The 16697-nt window shown below is 43.5% G+C and overlaps 1 protein-coding gene across 1 annotated transcript in view; it reads left to right on the top strand.

Annotated features, from left to right (window-relative positions):
- Positions 1-16607, top strand: part of nos1 (nitric oxide synthase 1 (neuronal)) — a 32948-nt gene extending 16341 nt beyond the window's left edge. The window contains exons 11-29 of the mRNA XM_018740541.2: positions 2853-2954; positions 5185-5379; positions 5479-5564; positions 6126-6270; positions 8391-8495; positions 8664-8722; positions 8869-8985; positions 9286-9460; positions 9670-9808; positions 9926-10004; positions 10109-10302; positions 10491-10660; positions 11341-11551; positions 11839-11926; positions 12528-12649; positions 12759-12907; positions 13272-13466; positions 13592-13710; positions 14128-16607. Of these exons, the coding sequence (XP_018596057.1) occupies positions 2853-2954; positions 5185-5379; positions 5479-5564; positions 6126-6270; positions 8391-8495; positions 8664-8722; positions 8869-8985; positions 9286-9460; positions 9670-9808; positions 9926-10004; positions 10109-10302; positions 10491-10660; positions 11341-11551; positions 11839-11926; positions 12528-12649; positions 12759-12907; positions 13272-13466; positions 13592-13710; positions 14128-14143 (2466 nt within the window). The 3' untranslated portion in view covers positions 14144-16607. The remainder of the gene's footprint in view (positions 1-2852; positions 2955-5184; positions 5380-5478; positions 5565-6125; positions 6271-8390; positions 8496-8663; positions 8723-8868; positions 8986-9285; positions 9461-9669; positions 9809-9925; positions 10005-10108; positions 10303-10490; positions 10661-11340; positions 11552-11838; positions 11927-12527; positions 12650-12758; positions 12908-13271; positions 13467-13591; positions 13711-14127) is intronic.
- The last annotated feature ends 90 nt before the right edge of the window (positions 16608-16697 follow it).

Here is a 16697-nt window from a genome sequence, read left to right as displayed (position 1 = left end):
AAGGTCAGCTTGATTAGGAACATCAAAACATTACAAATAGTCTTTACAATCAGACTTAATTTTGATTCTTATGTATGTTTCCTCTTATGAGTGCGCTTGCAGTATTGATGTATAGTTCCTAAACACCACAATCAGCTGTGTAATAGCACTCCCTGTTTAAATGAAATAATAATAGAAATGATAGATCAAACCCACTGTGCCACTGCACCACCACATTGCTATCCTCCCCTCCACTCATGTTACTTCTGAACCCGAGTGGTGAGTTGTTATTGGATTTCTGTGCTAGTCATGGTTTGTCCATAACGAGCACCATGTTCATGCATAAGGGTGTCCATCAGTGCACTTGGCACCAGGACACCCTAGGTCGGAGGTCGATGATCGACTTTGTAGTCGTTTCTTCTGATCTTCGGCCATATGTCTTGGACACTCGGGTGAAGAGAGGGGCTGAGCTGTCAACTGATCACCACCTGGTGGTGAGTTGGATTCGATGGCGGGGGAAAAAGTTGGACAGACCTGGCAGGCCCAAACGCATAGTGAGGGTCTGTTGGGAACGTTTGACAGAGGCCCCTGTCAGAGAGGTCTTCAGCTCCCACCTCCGACAGAGCTTCAACCAGGTCCCGAGGGAGACTGGGGACATTGAGTCTGAATGGACTATGTTCCACACCTCCATTGTCGGGGCGGCGGTTCGGAGCTGCGGCCATAAGGTCTCCGGCGCCTGTCGCGGCAGCAATCCCCGAACACGGTGGTGGACACCGGCGGTAAGGGATGCCATCAAGATGAAGAAGGAGTACTATCGGGCCTGACTGGCTCATGGGACTCCTGAAGCAGCTGATGGGTACTGGCGGGCCAGACGGAGCGCGGCTCTGGCAGTCGCCGCGGCAAAAACTCGGGCTTGGGAGGACTTCGGTGAGGCCATGGAGGAAGACTTTCGGTCGGCCTCAAAGAGATTCTGGCAAACCGTCCGGTGACTCGGAAGGGGGAAGCGGTGTTCCTCCAACACTGTTTACAGTGGAAGTGGTGCGCTGCTGACCTCAACTGAGGATGTCCTCGAGCGGTGGAAGGAGTACTTTGAGGACCTCCTCAATCCCTCTGACATGCCTTCCGTAGAGGAAGCTGAGGCTGGGGACTCGGAGTGGGACTCGTCCATTACCCTGGCTGAAGTTGCTGAGGTAGTCAAAAAACTCCTCAGTGGCAAGACTCCGGGGGTGGATGAGATCCGCCCCGAGTTTCTCAAGTCTCTGGATGTTGTGGGGCTGTCTTGGCTGACACGCCTCTGCAGCATTGCGTGGAGCTCGGGAACGGTGCCTCTGGACTGGCAGACCGGGGTCCCTCTTTTTAAGAAGGGGGACCGGAGATTGTGTTCCAACTATAGGGGGATCACACTCCTTAGCCTCCCTGGGAAAGTTTATGCCGAGGTACTGGAGAGGAGAATCCAACCAATAGTCGAACCTCGGATTCAAGAGGAGCAATGCGGTTTTCGCCCTGGCCGTGGGACACTGGACCAGCTCTATACCCTCACTAGGGTGTTGGAGGGTTCGTGGGAGTTTGCCCAACCAGTCCATATGTGTTTTGTGGACCTGGAGAATGTTACACACACTGAACACATGTTACACACACTGAAGCTGCTTGTCCTGAGCGGGGTCACAGGAAGCCAGAGCCTAACCCGGCAATGCAGGGCACAGGGATGGAGGGGACGCACCCATTCGACGGCATTCGACCGTGTTCCTCGTGGGATCCTGTGGGGGGTGCTTCAGGATTATGGGGTCCAGGGTTCGCTGCTACGGGCTGTTCGTTCCCTGTATGACCGGAGCAGGAGCTTGGTTCACATTGCCGTCAGTAAGTCAGACCTGTTCCTGGTGCATGTTGAACTCCGCCAGGGCTGCCCTTTGTCACCGATTCTGTTCATTATCTTTATGGACAGAATTTCTAGGCGCAGCCAGGGAACGGAGGGTGTCTGTTTTGATGGCCGCAGGATCTCGTCTCTGCTTTTCGTAGACGATGTGGTCCTGTTGGCTTCATCGAATCAAGACTTACAAGCGTGCACTGGAAAGGTTTGCAGCCAAGTGCGAAGCAGCGGGGATGAGAATCAGCACCTCCAAATCCGAGGCCATGGTTCTCAGTCGGAAAAAGGTGGATTGCCCCCTCCGGGTTACGGGGGAGTTGCTCCCTCAAGTGGAGGAGTTTAAGTATCTCGGGGTCTTGTTCACGAGTGAGGGAAAAATGGAGCGGCAGGTTGACAGACAGATCGGTGCGGCGTCCGCAGTAATGCGGTCATTGTACCGGTCTGTTGTGGTGAAGAGGGAGCTGAGTCGTAAGGCGAAGCTCTCAATTTACCGGTCGATCTACGTTCCTACCCTCACCTATGGTCATGAACTTTGGATCATGACCGAAAGAATGAGATCGCGGATATAAGCAGCAGAAATGAGTTTCCTCCGCGGAGTGGCTGGGCGCACCCTTAGGGATAGGGTGAGGAACTCAGTCACCTCCCTGGGGAGGTGTTCCGGGCTTGTCCCACTGGGAGGAGGCCTCGGGGCAGACCCAGGACACGTTGGAGAGACTACGTCTCCCAGCTGGCCTGGGAATGCCTTGGGGTTCCCCCAGAGGAGCTGGAGGAGGTGTGCGGGGAGAGGGAAGTCTGGGGAGCTCTGCTTGGACTATTGCCCCCGCGACCCGGTCCCGGATAAGCGGAGGAAGATGGATGGATGGATGATAGATCAATTGTCTCACAATGTGGATATGCCAACGGGGTGATTTCACAGAACAAATTAAAGCTTTTATGTGAAGAATGGGTATACCGATTTCCTTTATTGCATGTGATGTGTAACTCTCATGGTGTTTTGCGTGCAATCTAGGATGTGGCTAAAATGATGGGTTTGGATATTCGGAAGACATCATCTCTATGGAAAGACCAGGCTTTGGTGGAGATCAACATCGCGGTTCTCCACAGTTTCCAGGTGCAGCCCTCCTTCTATAAAATTTGTGGGTCATTGTTGTCCATGCTGATCTCAGTTCAGAAGAGTTCAATGAACCTTAGCTATAGTAACATATCAATGTCATTTACCCAAGATGCTAACTGAAATTTAATTCCAATTGAAGATATTTTTGTCTTGCACCCTCAAAATAGATAGTCTCAGAACATTTCACAAACAATGCTGAAGTACAGAGACATGCAACAAGTAGAGCAACTGATAAAAGTGATAGATCATTCAAACTTAAGTGATAGAAAACTCAGAATACAACAGAAAAACACCCTATGATTGATACATTTATAAATCCTCTGGGGTCCAATGCCAACTGGCTGCTCACTCCTCTTAGACATTAGCATTACAACATTAGCAAAATATGTAAGGATGCAGCACCAGCAGTTTGACTCATACTTAAGAAGAGTACTATGCCATAAGTGATACCAGCACTCCATGTTGACGGAAACTGACCTCATGCCATGGTGGAAAACCCTTGTCTATTTCAACTGGGACATCAACTTATTGGCATTTTGTGACAATGTTATAAAAAGCAGTTTAAGTTCACTTATAAGTCTTCTATTCTATTTAGACTTCCCAGGAGGGGTGAGCAGCCACTGGCACTTGGACTGCCAATGAATTTTTCTCCCTTGCCTTCTGGTTGGGTTTTGTTTGTTCCTTTCCTCCATGGCCAACTGACTAACTTGCAGCTTTAATAATTAATATAGTTACTGTAGAGTTTTAATGTATTTTATTTGTATTATGTCTCTAATCCTTTGATCAGTGGTGTCTATCACTGTGTGAGGAGAGCACTCTATAAAAGCATACTTTTATTTAGAAGGTGTTTAAAGTACTGTCTGAAGAGATGTTCCTGACACTGTTGGGTAGGCAAAACCACATTTAAGGTGTCCTATGGCTGAAGGCTTTTACTGCCAGTAGTTGATATTTTTCTTCTCTGAATGACATTATTGCAACCCTGCAACAAACGAATGTATTTGAACTTCAAAATACCATCAGTTCTGTTCAAAAACTCAAGTTCTGTTCAAAAAGTCTGCACTAACTGTTCAGAGCTTATCTAAGTGAGGAAATTTTTAAGTCTGTCCTCAACTTTACTGGAAGCAAAAGGAAGGACCTTAGAATTGGCCTTATTTGAAAATACTGGATTTGTTTGAACAAAACAGATAGTGTTTTGATCCTATGATGGTAACAGTTTACAGTACTGAAGATGGCTGTTCAAAAAATACCTGTACAATGTTTTCTGTGTCTTGAACACAAATGCATCTCTTTCATTTTGGAATGTTCTCAGACATTTCACATGAAACATATCCTATCCTCGGATATTCACCAAAGGATAAATTCCACTTTAAAAATTCCTAAATGCCTAGCTGATTCTTCAAAGGTAACGTTTAAACAGTTCATCTTAACAGCTGATACATTCAATAAATCAAATAAAATCTACTTTATTTGCTCCAAGCAATAGTTTTTTCCGAGTTCAGAGACAATTTTTTTATTAATCCAATTTTTAATCTAATGAAAACAGATTGCTATGGCAGCTGCAGACACAGTCATTTGGTCATATTGATAAATAGATTTGGGTGTCATAAGAATAGGAACTAATTTTATGCTTCTGCCTGTCTCAAGTGATAGCATATAGAGAACGCAGTGAAACTCAAACTCCATTTTAAACTTGAGACATTGATGATGGGGTACAGTTATCAGAAATTGGATAGAAACAATTATCTAGATCTAGAGGCAAACCACTTATGCCTGACTTTGCAGAAGCCAACTGAGAACTTCACCCTGCTTTATGTATGAGAAAGTTATGATCTGTCGAATCAAAGACAGCCCTAAAATATCGTAGAACTTACATCAGATGGTAATAAGTCATGAACAACTCTGGTTAACACAGTTTCATTTCTGTGGCCAGGGCAAAAATCAATATGGAAATCTGATTCTATCTAAATGAGTATCTTAATGTTTTTGTACATTTAAAGCTATTACTTTTGAAAAAAAATTATGCCCAGACACAGACAGAAATCAACTGGATCATAGGCATCTTAGCTGAAGCTGCAACTACTAAATAAATCTTGGAAGATGGATAAAGAATAGAGGGGCATGACACAGTCCAGATTAAGACCTGCAAAAAAATCAAATTGCAGCATGGCATGAATCTCACAGCTTTGATCAGTCTTACATACCTGTTTAACTCTTTTGTTTCCCTCAGAGTGCCAAAGTGACCATTGTGGACCACCACTCTGCCACCGAGTCCTTCATGAAACACATGGAGAATGAATATCGGATGCGTGGGGGCTGCCCAGGGGACTGGGTCTGGATTGTGCCGCCCATGTCTGGGAGCATCACACCTGTGTTCCACCAGGAGATGCTCAGCTATAGGCTGACGCCCTCCTTTGAGTACCAGGTGTGTTTAGAAAACCTGGGTTTACTGCACCGTCCAACTGTACCACTGGAAGCCAAGCACTTCAAAGCATCACTCAAATACTGTCTCATTTGATTGCAGCCCGACCCATGGAACACACACGTGTGGAAGGGGGTGAATGGGACCCCAACCAAGAAAAGAGCAATTGGCTTTAAAAAGCTGGCAAAGTAAGGAACCAAAGGGTCCTGTTTTTCTTGTCTTACCACATAAGATTATTTGGTAGTGATGTGTTTTCACTTTGCCTCTCTGGAGAAAGCTTTACATGTGCAACTCAGCAAAGCTCATGTGTCCTTTAATGAGAATTATACATCTCACTGAGCTTATCCATCCCTCTTTATATACAGTAGTTCATATACTTTAGTTCACATAGTTCCTGTTGTGAACAGGGAGTTTTGGTAAAATATTACAAATTGCATCAGAGAAGGTACAAAAACTGGAAGGCTTGACCCTGATGTGTTACAGTGTAATCTGCTCAATGATCCCCTGGGGGCCAATCAACCCTTTGTTAGGCATGGTATTATAGAGCTATTATTGTCCTTGCCTGGGGACTACTTCTGTTTTTTAGTACTAAATACACTATCCACTCATGCCAGGAGCTTGAGCATGCTGCTGAAGGCAGGATGGGACTTACAAATGAGATATCTCCCTGAGGGGAATGGGGCAACATTCCACTTTTACCACCCCCATCCCATCCTCTCACACTCTTACTCACAGCATCTCCTTTACAGGGCAGTCAAGTTCTCAGCCACACTGATGGGCCAAGCAATGGCAAAGAGAGTCAAGGCCACCATACTGTATGCTACAGAAACAGGGAAGTCACAGGTCTATGCAAAAACCTTGTGTGAGATCTTCAAACATGCTTTTGATGCAAAGGTAAGTCCCACAGATCCTCTTTCATGTACAAAACTACTATAGGTCTTATTTCATGATAATCATGAATTAATTCATAGAGAAAAGACAGAAAAAGTCAAAAGCCAAAAATATACAACTATATGCAGCACTGCCAGGAGTTATGAGGGAATCAAATTAACTATTGCACTGGCATGTAACTGAGCAGTTTTATAGAAATGCACTTGTGTGTTGCAAATTATCGCTCACATCATTAAATGCCGTAGTTTTCAACAGATTCGGATGGTGAGCTTTCATTGGTGTGCGGTAGTTGTTAATCAGTCATAATTAAAGTCTTTTCTATATAATTATCTGATAGCATAAGAACACTTTACTGCCCACGTATGTTGCACATTCAAGGAATATGACTTGTGTTTTTTCATTCAGTCACATTTTATTACAACACCACTGAAACACTTAGTAAAACTAGCTTCAGTTGCAATGGCTGCAGTATAAAATCACATAACATTTCAGATGATCCAGAGTAGCTGTTACGACCTATTTAGTGTTTTTTAAGAGATGTATTTTTACAATGGGGGATGCAGTGGCGCAGTGGGTTGGACTGGGTCCTGCTCTCCAGCAGGTCTGGGGTTTGAGTCCTACTTGGGGTGCCTTGCGATGGACTGGCATCCTCTCCTGGGTGTGTCCCCTCCCCCTCCGGCCTTACGCCCTGTGTTGCCGGGTAGGCTCCGGTTCCCTGTGACCCCATATGGGACAAGCGGTTCTGTGTGTGTGTGTGTGTGTGTGTGTGTGTGTGTGTGTGTGTGTGTGTGTGTGTGTGTGTGTGTGTGTGTGTGTGTGTGTATTTTTACAGAACTCATTCACTTACCACTTAGTTGAAACATATGCTTGGTGAGAAATAGACTCTTAACTGTACATTGGAACAGCTGGTGCTGTAGTGGTTAGGGCTGTTGTTTTTAGGACCAAAGGTTGTAGGTTCAAATCCTGTCTCCTGCTGTAGTATTATTGAGCAAAGTACTTACCCTAAATTTCTTTAGTAGAATTACCCAGCTGTGTAAATGGGTAAATACTTGTGAGTTGCTTTGGAAACAAGCATCAACTAAATGAATAAATGTAATTGGGACTGTATTAGGGGCTTTGAAAGTGTATACAATAAAATGTTTATATAGTCAACAGTCTGATCCCCAAAAATTTTGACAGCTGAAGGTTAAAACAAGATCAAGTACACTTCCATTGACCACTGTCCTTATTTCTGTGTGGACTGCTTTGTTAAATCCCAGATTTTCAGAATAAGAGAGTTAGTCATTTTATTACAGTAACTAACAAGACATAACAGGACAAATAAACTCAAATAAAAAAGCTTTAGAGGCTTCACTGAATGTCCACCTAAAAATGTAAAAGGAAGTCAGTTGAAATAGCTTCATGTGTGAGAAGCTTTTGGTGCCAAATCAAGTCTGTGCCCTGTGGTGTGCAGCAATTTGTCTTTTGTCATGATTTTTTCCATGAAATGGAATGCCGGAGGATGCAAACCAAATTTACTCAGCCAAGCATGTTGAACTGTTGTTTAATGCAAGATCAGGAAGAACCCTCAGGTGTGGAAATGTTTAAAAATACAGAGAAAAGTATTTTTCGGTCATTGGGAGTTCCCCTTCAGGATGCCAGCTTTTCTTTTGCATCCTATAAGACTTCTGCCTTTGAGAGGGAGGAATACAAAATGTGGATGACTGCATTTTGCATCCTCGCAGCCTCATCCAAACGTAGGTCTCTCTGCTCTCACAGTCTCCTGCAGGGGCTCATTTAAGCCGGATACACGGATGTGAACTGTAATCATACCAAACAAATACTTCATTAGAGAAGAGCAAAATGTTTGCATCCTGCTCTCTGTATTCTAAGGGTTAAGTTTCATACTCACCTTCTACATCTTCAGGGTATTTGATTTCCTCAAAATAAGTTGTTTGCTTCCCATTCCGATAATTGACTCATAAATGTTCTTTATCTTTTTCTTAAATTGTGAAGTATTTTTTTTCTGTCCAATATTTTTCACCTTAAATTCTTAAATATGCGTGTGTTTTTGTGGTCTGAATAGGAAATGTGCCTAAAGTTCACAGCTGTCTTCTTCTTTTGTACACTGTGTGCTGCACCAGGTGATGTCAATGGATGAATATGATGTGGTGGACTTGGAACATGAAACCCTGGTTTTAGTAGTGACGAGTACATTTGGCAATGGTGATCCACCTGAAAATGGAGAGGTATTGATATATAAGATTGGATGTATTGCTTTGCCTCTTTGTGCCCATTTGGTTATGTCTGTGTTTGATGGCTTCTCACATCAGTTTCTATGAGAAATGTTTGATTCTGTGATTAAATTGACACAGAATGTGTTGAGGAAAGTCAGTGTCAGTTCATGTTCTTCTTAGAAATTTGGTGCTGCCTTGATGGAAATGAGACATCCAACTTCCAACTCAGAAGACCGAAAGTGAGTAGTCATGAGTGGTGTCTCTTTTAAGGCATTCTCTCATCTGTCCTGCAAATGTAGCTACTGGACCTGTTGCTTTCTTGCATTTTTACTCACCTGTGTAACTTTCCTGTGTTTTTAGTCATTTTGCAATTCATTGGTTGTAGGAGCTACAAAGTTCGCTTCAACAGTGTTTCCTCCTACTCGGACACAAGAAAATCTTCCAGCGATGAACCTGAGCTGAAGGTGAACTTCGAGAGCACTGGACCTCTCGCCAATGTTAGGTAAATTTCAGGTGGCTTGCTGCCTGTGGGGGAGGATTTGATGGGGTAGCGGAGGACACTCTGGAAAATCAGGATGCATCTTGCCTTAACCTATGCCACACTTTTATTATGCTGTGTGGGAGGGTAGTTCTGCAGATGTCTTTTGTGGGTGTTTCATGCTGATTACCTGGGCCAAAAATCCTCTTGAAATGATTACAAACATATTTTAAAAACAGCATGACAGACTGCGTGTCTTTTGGCAATATTTAGAGCTTGCGAGAACCTAAAGGGGATGCGACATAACTGACTTTGGCCATGCAGGTTCTCTGTGTTTGGCCTGGGATCCAGGGCCTACCCACACTTCTGTGCCTTCGCTCATGCCGTGGACACACTATTTGAAGAGCTTGGTGGGGAGCGCATCCTACGCATGGGGGAGGGAGACGAGCTCTGCGGACAGGAGGAGTCCTTCAGAACTTGGGCCAAGAAGGTCTTTAAGGTACAGTTTCTGGTTCCCTGCAGGGTGATTACAATGCTAGAGGCTGCAAGAAATTGGGAACTTCCAATCAATTGATTCAACCACTTGAATAGTTGGCTTCAGGCTCTATGATGATCAGTTTGATACCTAGGGACGCCACGAGAGGAGAGGGTGTGATTTATTATGTGTGTGTGCCACAGAAATTGTGCTTATTTGCTGTTCCTTTGAAGGCTGCATGTGATGTCTTCTGTGTTGGAGATGACGTCAATATCGAGAAGGCCAATGATTCACTAATCAGCAATGACCGTAGCTGGAAGAAGAGCAAGTTCCGTCTGGCTTACACAGCCGAGGCTCCTGAGTTGACACAAGGTATGAAACAGAAGCCATCACAAGCAGCAATTCACACAAGCTGAATTCTGAAGCTTCATTGCACGATATTAATAATGTGTGTTACTGATTTCCTACCTTATTTGTTTTTTTCTTCAGCATTGTACAATGTACACAAGAAGAAGGTCTATGGTGCAAAACTCCTTACTCGACAGAACCTACAAAGCCCCAAATCCGAGTAGGTGGTTTTCGTTTCTCCTTTGGTCACAGCACGGTGTTTTTGTGAGTGGTAATTATTTCTGAGAAGTTAATGGCTGACTTGGAAATTGTGTTCCTTTCCAGTCGCTCAACTATCTTCCTGAGACTCCACACAAATAATCATGAGAACCTGAAATACCAGCCTGGAGATCACCTGGGCATCTTTCCCGGTAACCATGATGACTTAGTCACTGCACTCATTGATAAACTAGAAGATGCTCCACCAGTTAATCAGATTGTCAAGGTGGAATTCTTACAAGAGCGAAGCACAGCTTTGGGTAAGGTTTTTTTATGTTCTCTGAGCTGGCCCTAAACTAATTCTTTCAAACTATTTACACCTGTTTTTTTTTTTTTTTTTAGGGCTTCTTCGTAATCAGAATTTTAAACAATCATTGATTATTTAGCATAGACCTCTATATATATAATATATATTATATAGTCTTCTGAATTGCTTTGTCTTCCCAAGGTGTGATCAGTAACTGGACAGATGAGAGTCGGATTCCTCCATGTACTATCTACCAGGCATTTAAATACTTCCTAGACATCACCACCCCACCCAGCCCTCTTCTCCTCCAGCAATTCACTGCCTTGGCCAACAGTGACAAGCAGAAGAAGAAGCTGGAGCTCCTCAGCAAGGTAGGATTTAACAGTTTGGTACTGAAGCTTAGTGAATCAGCATGAGCATTCAGTGGTCCCCTCTGTCGTCATGATCTGAATGGGTAATTTATACTGACCTAGCATAAGCAGAACAACACATACAAAAAATTTTGTCTGCCTACCATTTGCATTACCACAATTTTCTTTTTTCTACTCTGGCTTAAAAGCCAGGTGGGAAGCTTGGGGAGTGTTCTGTGCGTATGCATGTTTTAAGGTTAGAGTGATGCCTGTTTTTACCCACTAATACATTTCTTTTGAATGCCACCCACAATCAAGTCTCAATTTTCCTAATGTACCTGAGACCAGTGGTCAATCTAAAAATCATTCTTTCTGCTGTGGTTAGTATTTAAAGGGAACAACTTTTTGTCTTCCTCTATAAAAGCTTTTTACAGTTTTGGACCACACACACACACTTTCTGAACTGCTTGTCCCATATGGAGTTGCGGGGAACTGGAGCCTACCCGGTAACACAGGGCATAAGGCCGAAGGGGGAGGGGACACACCCAGGACAGGATGCCAGTCCATCACAAGGCACCACCACACCTCCTAGTTTTGGTCTAGCTCAGATTATTTTATATCTAGTTCAGGCAATGGGCTTTGGGTGGGCTCTCTGCTATTATGACTCTACCTGAATGTTACCTTCTGTACACCCCCTCCAGGGCTTACAGGAGTATGAGGAGTGGAAGTGGTACAACAACCCTACCATGGTGGAGGTTCTTGAAGAGTTTCCGTCACTGCAGATCCCCTGCACCCTGTTGCTCACCCAGTTGCCACTGCTGCAGCCACGTTACTATTCCATCAGTTCCTCCTCAGACACCTACCCCGGAGAGATCCACCTCACCGTGGCAGTGGTGTCCTACCGTACCAGGGGTGAGCATGCTACCTCAACTTGATCTAGTGTAGAGTCTGATGTTAGGGTTTTTTTACAGTTTGTACTGAGAAAGGTGATATACAAAATTTAAAAAAAAAAATTAAAAATCAGCTTTCAGGCTCAAAAATTCTTTAAATTGAAATTTTAATGTAATTGCAGTTCAGCTTCACATAAAATGTAAACAGCAATGGGTAATGTCGCAATAGTTTCTCTGCTTTTTCACCATTGCTTGCATTACGTGAGTACAGGGAGGAGGAAATATGGAAGTGTGATTTTTCTCTTGCAGATGGCGAGGGGCCGATCCACCATGGAGTCTGTTCTTCTTGGCTGAACAGGATAGAAACAGATGAAATGGTCCCATGTTTTGTTAGAGGGTAAAATTCCATTATTTTTGATGTAAGGATGTATGGACATGTATAAATTGTGTGTTCTGCTATCAGTTTTTTTGGAAGAATCATGCTGTATAGGCAGTATAAGTACTGATAAAACTTCCATGAGTGTTTAACACCCTCCTGGAAACATTTAAAATAGTGATGTCTGAGAGGAATTATTTTCTAAAACATTGGAAATTATGGCTGAAATGCAAATGTTTCAGATTTACAATCACATTTATTAATTTAGCAGACATTTTTCTCAAAGCGACGTAAAACTCAAAGTAAACAAAAGTGTGTTCAGCACCAATAGACAGAGCAATACGGATACAGACATATGATTCTCAAAAGGACAGTCCAATACTGCTGTTTTTGCCAGCATTAGTACCTCTATATAGAATTGATAGGAAGTTCATTTTTCACAAATAATGTAATGAAAGTTTAAGGATCAGTTAAAACATCAGGTGAGAGAGGATTTGAGACTCTTCTTGAACATTGAGTGGAATTCAGCAGTTCTGAGTGAGACACAGTTTTAATCCCAGTACAGGCAAAGTAAACACTGGATACAACAGATATTCATGATCATGACAAATATTTGTTCCAGAGCTCCAAGCTTCCGAATGCCCAAAGATCCCAAGGCTCCATGTATCCTCATTGGTCCAGGAACTGGAATTGCTCCCTTCAGAAGCTTCTGGCAACAGAGACTGTATGACTATGAGCACAGGGGTTCGTTTCCATGCAGCTCTAATGTGGCAAACACTGCATTTGCAGCCCACGAAGTTGGGTGTACCTTGAAGTGTGAGAAAATGAGGTCTACTCTGTGTTTGTAATGCAGGAATCACATCCTGCCCCATGATCCTGGTCTTTGGATGTCGGCAATCTCAGATGGATCACATCTACAAAGAAGAAACTATCCAGGCAAAAAATAAAGGGGCTTTCAAAGAACTGTATAGCGCATATTCACGAGAGCCTGGAAAACCAAAGGTACTGGTGTACTCATGATCTTCCTTAACAAGCAAAATGATTTAGTCATTCTGTTGTACACAGATGCCTGAAAATGTGTCCAGAATATAGTTATGATGGTGGCTGCTGCTGGGGGCACGGTAGCGCAGTGGGTTGGACTGCAGTCCTGCTCTCGGGTGGGTCTGGGGTTTGAGTCCTGCTTGGGGTGCCTTGCGAAGGACTGTCGTCCCATCCTGGGTGTGTCCCCCTCCCCCTCTGGCCTTACGCCCTGTGTTACCGGGTAGGCTCCGGTTCCCCGTGACCCCGTATGGGACAAGCGGTTCTGAAAATGTGTGTGTGTGTGGTGGCTGCTGCTCTTTTTTTTCTCTTTCTGTCTCTTTTCCAGAAATATGTTCAAGATGTACTTCGCGAGCAACTGGCTGAGACAGTCTACAGCTGCCTGAAGGAACAAGGTGGTCACATTTACGTGTGTGGGGATGTAACCATGGCTGGGGACGTCCTCAAAACTATCCAGCAGATTGTCAAGCTGCAAGGGAACATGTCTCTTGAGGATGCTGGCTTCTACATCAGCAAACTGCGAGTATGATGTTCCCCTTAAAAAAGTAAACTTTATGTTGAATTGTCTGAAAGATACTATATATTTGGTACCCATCGACAGCAGACTTGCTTGCCTGCCATAAACTGTGCCTGACTGTCTCTCTTCAGGATGAAAACCGTTACCACGAAGATATCTTTGGAGTGACGCTGCGCACTTATGAGGTCACCAACAGGCTGCGCTCAGAATCCATTGCTTTCATCGAGGAAAGCAAGAAGGACTCAGATGAGTAAGTCTTCACAGAAACCTTGTATTCACAGGACAAGTCACTCTGTGTCCTGAGGACATCGTTGTTTGTTCCTTGGCATGCTGTAGGAGGAACCCGAAAGCTTTAAATTACTGAAGATGATGCTTCTGGAATGATATAACAAAACCAGAATGGTAACCATAGAAACTACAGTTTAGAGGGTTCCCATCTAACAGGATTATGGTTTTGCAAGTGGCTCTGTTATTTTCCATACTCACATTGGGGCATTTCAAAAGAAGAGCCTTTGTACAAGTACTTATGTGTAGTGTAGAAAGAAGTCAGGCTGGTTTCAGAAAAAGTCATTTAAAAACTGCATAATACCTGTTCATTATGGTTTTCATCAGGAATTTTGATCAATGAATACCTGAGTACTGTAATATAACCTGTCTTTTTTCTCAGGGTGTTCTGTTCGTAGGACTGTGCGCGGCTGGCCGAGACTTTGTGGATGGGATACCTGCTGGAAACTTATGGAAATCATGTAAACACTGCAGCTAGTCAAGAACACTATGTCAAGTTTTATATTTTAACACATTAAAAAAAAATCACGCTCGCAGTGATCAGGCTGTGCATTTAGTCTGTGGCTTTTTTTCTAATCTCTTTACATATTTTCCCCACTTTTCTGGATATGCTTTGACTATGTTACGAATCACCAATGCTCACCCAACCTTTGAGCTGTCTCTGCACCACTGCATGCTTGAGACAACAGTATATTTCATATACTCAGTGTTATGTTTAATGTGCAAATGAACACTTTTCTGTAAAGTACACTTTTTCTGGAATTGCTCTTGAGGTGTGAAAAGGGGTGATTCTGTATATATAGGTGTCTGTGTGTTCTAGAGCATTGTGCCTGACCTCATACAGCTTCGTCACAGAAAGGAGGTCTTTAGCTGCATTCTGCTTCTGCTGTCAATGAATTGTGCTGACAGTTTGGCAGCATGCACCTCCTGCCCCTGCATCGACCGGACACTCAAATAAGCTCTGTATGCTTTCCACACTAAGGAGAGGGAGGATGAGCATCTCCAGGCTGCCATTCCGCTGTATTTTGAGCACATTGTGTTATTCAAAAAGTACTGCTAGTGTCCCCCTGACAGTCCATCACAGCATACCTCTGATTCTTTTTTTCTGTGTTTTTTACCTGCACTGTCTGTGCTGCTGTCAAGAACATCTTCTGGTATTCAGAACCAACATCAGGTTCCGACTTGGGCTAAGTAAAGAGAGCGGCTTTCGCTGCAGACTTTTCTGGAGGACGGAAAGCACTCAAAGTGACTGTGTTCATCAATATAATACCTGTATTAATGATAAATTGTTATGTTGGAACACTGTTCTTTTCCTTAAACATGTCATTATTATACTAAGGATCTAAGTCGGCATGTTTGCGGTGTTGTTTGTTGTCTGACAATTCTTCAGTTGTTTTTCTGTGATATAAAGTTTTTAATCGTGGGACTTCTGTGTTGCTGGACAAGAGGTATAAGTGCTTTTGTAAAGATTTTAGATGACATCCTGTGTGGTGGGAAATCTGTTTCTCTCTTTGAGTAGGAAAGAGGCTAAAACAGAAGGATGTTACGGGGTTCTGTTGTCTGTATCAGTCCTGGGTTATTAGGGGAAAACTGAGCTGTATCCAACTGTGCTGGAGGAGGCAGTTTGCCATGCCGGTGTTCCCGGTGACTGAAGTGCGACTTGAGCTGCTGCCACCAAATTAAGAGCAGAAAGCCTTGGCAAGATTTGCCTGTGGCCTTGGTCCCAAATCAGCGGGCGAGATCTGCACGGGACCCCAACAAAGCCTCTGCTTCTTCTTCATCGCGCCTCCTCTCGGTACCCAAGCATGCATGGCGTTGACGCAAAACGCCTGTGTTCTTCTGCTCACGACTTCACAGGGAGGTTTTGTGCTCAGAATGTATTGAGGACCAATCCTTGCCTTACGGTAAAGAAGTCAGAGCCCAGGCCTCGTTCCACCTGTCAAGCGCCCACCCAGCTGCCTGACCTCATGCGCAGAACCAACCTGCACAGCTCACTGCATGTCTTAAACTGCCTCATCCTCATCTGCCACCTCCTCCCTTCTTGTCTGGAGTCTTTTTTAATGTGTTTAGAAATTTATTTTCAATAGTGCAATTACCACTATGAAGGAAATGAAAATTTAAAAACATTAAGAGTGTTGTCTCCGGTTATTCCCTTGTAACGCCTTCCCTTGACACGGTTACTTGTTTTGCTGGTTGATGCTGAAATGCAAATCGACAGTTGCTGTAGCCTGATCAATTTGCATGTTTTTTTTTTTTTAATTCAGATGTACACTGGTCATAAAAATGATGCCTTCTGCTGGCTGAAACACTTGGCAGACAAATGGTTTTGCTCCCCAAGCAAAGAACTGTCTGTGCTCTGCTCTTGGCGGTTTTTGATAATACCCAGTGGAAAAAAGGACTGCATCTCTTTCTTCCTTGCAAAGTGTAACACAAAGCATGAACTATACATGCACAATTTTTTGTTGACTGTGTCCCGAGAAGGCTATACTTATCTGGGGGATTGATTTTCACAAGTTTCACCCTTTGGTGGTCTACCAACCTTGCTGTTAGCAGTGTATTTCTTTGTCTTAGTTGCCTCTTTCTCTTTCTTCGTTCCTCATTTAGCGAGAAAACAGGCCTTGGGCGTGATTGATCTAATTGAGTTTAAATATGAGTTCCATTTATCTGCGCCTGGAAAAATAAATTAGATTTTTAATGGAACATTTTTTCATGACTGAAGAAAGAACTTTGTTAACTGTATGCAGCTATTATTGAGACTTTCATCAAGTGATTTACTTACGAATGATTACTTTGAATGGCTTGAAAACCGCTGAAACTCTGTGATGTAAAACGTGCAAAAAAAAATAAATAAATAAATACAGAAAGGGGAAAATCTAACAAGAACTAAATTTTGAGATCTTTTTAAGAATGTATTTTCATTATATAATGGATATTCTTTGTTTGTTCTCCTGA

Source organism: Scleropages formosus, chromosome 12, assembly GCF_900964775.1.
Source record: "Scleropages formosus chromosome 12, fSclFor1.1, whole genome shotgun sequence".
Taxonomy (NCBI): domain Eukaryota; kingdom Metazoa; phylum Chordata; class Actinopteri; order Osteoglossiformes; family Osteoglossidae; genus Scleropages; species Scleropages formosus.
The sequence above is the reverse complement of the archived record's forward strand: the minus strand, read 5'-3'. Positions and strand labels throughout refer to the sequence as shown.